Consider the following 4229-nt stretch of genomic DNA (forward strand, 5'->3'; position numbering starts at 1 on the left):
ACCAATCGGGCGTGTGTGTGACGATGCGTGTATGTTACTTTAACGCTTCAATGCGTATCGCAATTGCCAGCTCTTTATGAATGTACTTTTCTAGGCTTAAGTCTTCACCACCTGCATCCTTATACTTATGTACATACATACGTTGCTGCTACATTTTTTAATTGTCTTTTTTTTGCTTTTCTCCTCTTTTGCTGTTCTTCGCCATAGGTTTGGTTCCAGAACAAACGTTCCAAGGAGCGTCGCATGAAGCAAATCACCAGCATGGGTCGTCCGCCGTTCTTTGGCGGCGCGCGTAAAATGCGCGGCTTTCCCATGAATCTCTCACCTGGTGGTCTCGACGATGGTCCTGGTTTCCCTTATTTCGCGGCTGATGGCAAATTTGAATTTGGCTACGGTGGGCCGCCGTTTCATCCGCACGATGGACCATTCTTTCCAGGACATCCGGGCGGACCGATGCCATTTAATACACCAGGTAGGTTGTGTAACGCATTACGAAATGTAAGGCATGAATATTTGTATGATAGCCACTTCCACAGTGTCTGGTAGTTAACTTGCTTTTAACGGAGATGCAAAATTTCAATCACGCCTAGCTTATTTGGGTGATGTGTGTGTGTGTGGGTGTCAGGAAAATCCAGGATAAGACTACCGCGGAATTAGTCATCTAAGCATCAGATATGGGGTCCTATCGGCAGTTTTGTGTGAAAGACTGAAGCACACCGCCAACGAACTAATTGGGCCTTATCAGTGTGGCTTTATACCTAGCAAATATACCGTAGAACCAAGTATTCACCATACGCCGATTTCAAAGACGCTTTCTATACCGCGATGTCTTAATTTGGTATCCCCGCAAAGCTAAGAGATGTCACTCTGTAAAATGACGTTGATCAAAACAACCGTGTTCGTCAGAAGGACCCTTCCGGGCCGTTTGATAGTAAACGAGGTTTTGTGTGATTTCTTAAATCTGATGTTGATGAAGAACTGAACCGATCAGACACAATTTTGAAAAGAGCGTACAAATAAGGGCGTATGCCGACGGCATCTATATCATCGTTCTGCCTTCTTGGTATTATATAGGAAAGCAAATCGAATGGGTTTGATGGTGAACGAGGGCGAAACGAAGTATCTCCTATCACCATACAAAGAGTCAGAGCTGTTGGCTTCGTTTATTTAGAAACCAGTATTAGCAATTCCAACGTTGAAATTCAAAGATGAATCGCCCATGCCAATAAGTACTAGATACTTTGGACTGGGTAGACAATCGAGAAGTAAAGTCCTCTCCCGTAGTACAAAAATCACACTCTATAAGTCACTCAACGCATCCGTGCTGGTGTATGGCAAAGAAGCATGGAAAATAAAAATAAAATAAAACTTCTGATGAGGCGGCTCTTGGAGCTATCAAGAGAAAGATACTGCGAAATATTTACGGACCTTTACGCTTTGGCGATGGCGAATACCGCAGACGATGGAACGTATGACAACTTTATATATATAGAAAGGATCCAGCTCCAGGCTTATGTGGAAATGAAAATAAGATAAGGTTAGATTAGCTAGGCTAATACCACCGATCTTACATAGACCATTAGTTGAACTTAATTGTTACTACGAAAATAGAGGCCTAGAGTAAAACCTTAGTCATAATGGTCTTTTTGCGAGCAATTTACTAGTTCTGCGGTGCTATTTCCTTCATTGAGAAGCATATGACGCCATGGGTACCGTCCCTCGAGGAAACGATGAAGAGAAGATGGACATTCAGAATATTTGCACAAATTTCAGAGCAATATTCATTACCACTGGCCCATAAGTAAAAAAAATGCCTATTGAGAGAAAATAAAGCATCACTCTGATTTCTAGATCTCTCTACAATCTTACTTAAAAGATCTGGCAAAAAATTTTATTCACCCAAGGCTACTGGTCTGAAAAAAGGACCTGATGCTGGATGGCTGCTTCAGATTATGCTGCACATTGGGTATTTTGGCTGGAGATTTTTCAATCGTGAAATGTGTAATTGAGAGATAAGAAATCAGAGACCGTGAAAAACACTTCATCCTCCTCAAAAAAAATTCGCAGATAGATAGATAGATGTAAATTTGGGCTGAATTCTGCCGCAAACAGGAACGAGTTTAAACTTACATATGTATGTGTCGAACTTTGAGACTACGGCATGGATAAAAGACGTTCTTCTACAAAAGTACAAGCCTTAATATTTGCAAAACAACTAAATACTTCTTGAAAGATCCGAACTGGCTTGTAGCGGAAGGTCTAACGGAGGCTGGATTGCTCTTGAGGCACAATGCATGGGACCAACAGAAGACTGTTTTTTTTTTGTTTTTCTGCCAGCTTTCGCTGAAAAAGAAGACGCAAATTTGTGCTTAACTGATTCATCCAGCGACTGTTTTCTCATATTCATTCAGCAATTGGTTAGGCCGCTTGAAGTGTAGTTCTCACCGCTCCATTCATAGGCCCAAAGTAAAATTGACATTGAAAAATGTTATTGAAAGTGGCACAACGCCGAAACTGGATTATCTTTAAACGGCGGGAATTCGGTAAGAAAATAAAGTTTGGCCCTTTCAAATTTATTTATTCATTCACCTATACAGGGATAACTTTTTCACAGCGGGAGAAACGAGTCACAGTAAATAAGTTATAGAGCAACTTTTTGGTTTCTACTTAAGTATTTCATTTGGTCAATATGTATATCAATATGTAGCAGAGTTTCCGCCAAAATCTGCTTCATGCACTTAAGTTGAAATAAACTGCATATATTTTCTCTATAATACTCATGAGGCCTTTACTATCGGTTTACCACCCAAGTATGGAACTTCGTCTGGAATGTAGCCATTTAACGGATATGCTTTCCGCCTAGAAGACTAGCTATTTTTGCAATTTGGAGCCTTAGCGCTAAATTGATAGCCTCGAGTGTGCGCTAAAACAAGCTCAAAATCATATACAAGTCCGACTTCGTAACATATGTATGTATTAGAAAATAGGGACCCTTCATACGTAAATTGGAGGGGAAAGTTTTTCAACCCACCGACTCTAATTTCTGGCCATAGAGAAATCTTTTTAACAACCTTGAATAAAATCATTTTTCGCATCTCAATCCCTTTTACTAACCACCACTCTCTTTGCTCTCTCTGCTATCTTACAGGCGGTCCCATGGATCACAGCGGCCCCATACCGATGGTGAATGAATTTGGTCTTACGCCCGAATCGCAATTTCTCAGTCAAGCTGGTGGTCCACCGATGAGTATACAATCTGCTGGGGGACCACCGCCACCGCCTGAACATCTACTTGCAGCGCAACAACAAGCACAGCAGCAGCAGCAGCAACAACAACAACAAGCACAACAACCGAATGGCCCGCGCTCAGCATCACCAGAATATCTGACAGCGGCGAATTTCAGTGAGCCCTCGAATATGCAAAATGAGGGACTGGTTTGGTAATATACAAAACAATTGGCCAATCGGCTGCTGCTGCTGAAAACGTTGAGCGCACAACAGCAAATGCAGCACCAACACCAGCAACAGCAACAGCAACATCACCTACAACAACAACAACAGCAGCAGCAGCATCAGCATCAATTGCAAATGCAATTACAGCCGCCAACATCGCTGCTGCCGCCGCCGCCGCCGCCACCGCTGCCTTCATCTGCATCATCCGCGCAAGCAGAGGCTATGGCAGCAATCTTGCTGTCGACCGATCAACAGACACAGCCACAGCTACAACAAGAACAACAATTGCAATTGAAACAAGAAGTGCTGCCGCCGGAGCAATTGGAACTCCTGGAACAATGGTGATGATGTAGGCTGCAGCAGCGGGCGTTCCAACACAACAAAATGGCGGCCAATCGCTGCTCCTCCTCACTGCTTAGCGCATTACACAGCTAACTTGTATGGCATAGAAAAACTGCTAAATCATGTGGAAATGAGCAGTGCAGTGAGTCAAGGCAGCCAGCCGAAAGATGGCCAAAAACAGATTTTTATTTAAGCAAAAAACTGCAACCAAGTAAATACCGCTCCAAACAGAAAAACAAAAACAAACAAACCAACAAAAAAGGATTTAAAATAAACACCCCACACACAAGCATCTAAGCTAAGCCTATTTGTATTTTGTGTATACAAAAAAAAAATCTCGATAATCCCGAAGCAAACATTTGTGGCACTTAAAAGAAAATTTACATCAAAAACCATAAAAAATTTTAAAATTAGTAAGAATGTCAAATGAAATC

General features: G+C 42.1%; 1 protein-coding gene across 1 annotated transcript in view; it reads left to right on the forward strand.

Moving 5' to 3' along the window:
- Window positions 1–3537, forward strand: part of Lim1 (LIM homeobox 1) — a 45540-nt gene extending 42003 nt beyond the window's left edge. Inside the window, exons 3-4 of the mRNA XM_017618477.1 lie at window positions 208–472; window positions 3149–3537. Of these exons, the coding sequence (XP_017473966.1) occupies window positions 208–472; window positions 3149–3444 (561 nt within the window). The 3' untranslated portion in view covers window positions 3445–3537. The remainder of the gene's footprint in view (window positions 1–207; window positions 473–3148) is intronic.
- The last annotated feature ends 692 nt before the right edge of the window (window positions 3538–4229 follow it).

This window comes from Rhagoletis zephyria, unplaced genomic scaffold (assembly GCF_001687245.7).
Source record: "Rhagoletis zephyria isolate East Lansing unplaced genomic scaffold, Rhagoletis_zephyria_1.1 Rzeph_scaffold_01639, whole genome shotgun sequence".
Taxonomy (NCBI): domain Eukaryota; kingdom Metazoa; phylum Arthropoda; class Insecta; order Diptera; family Tephritidae; genus Rhagoletis; species Rhagoletis zephyria.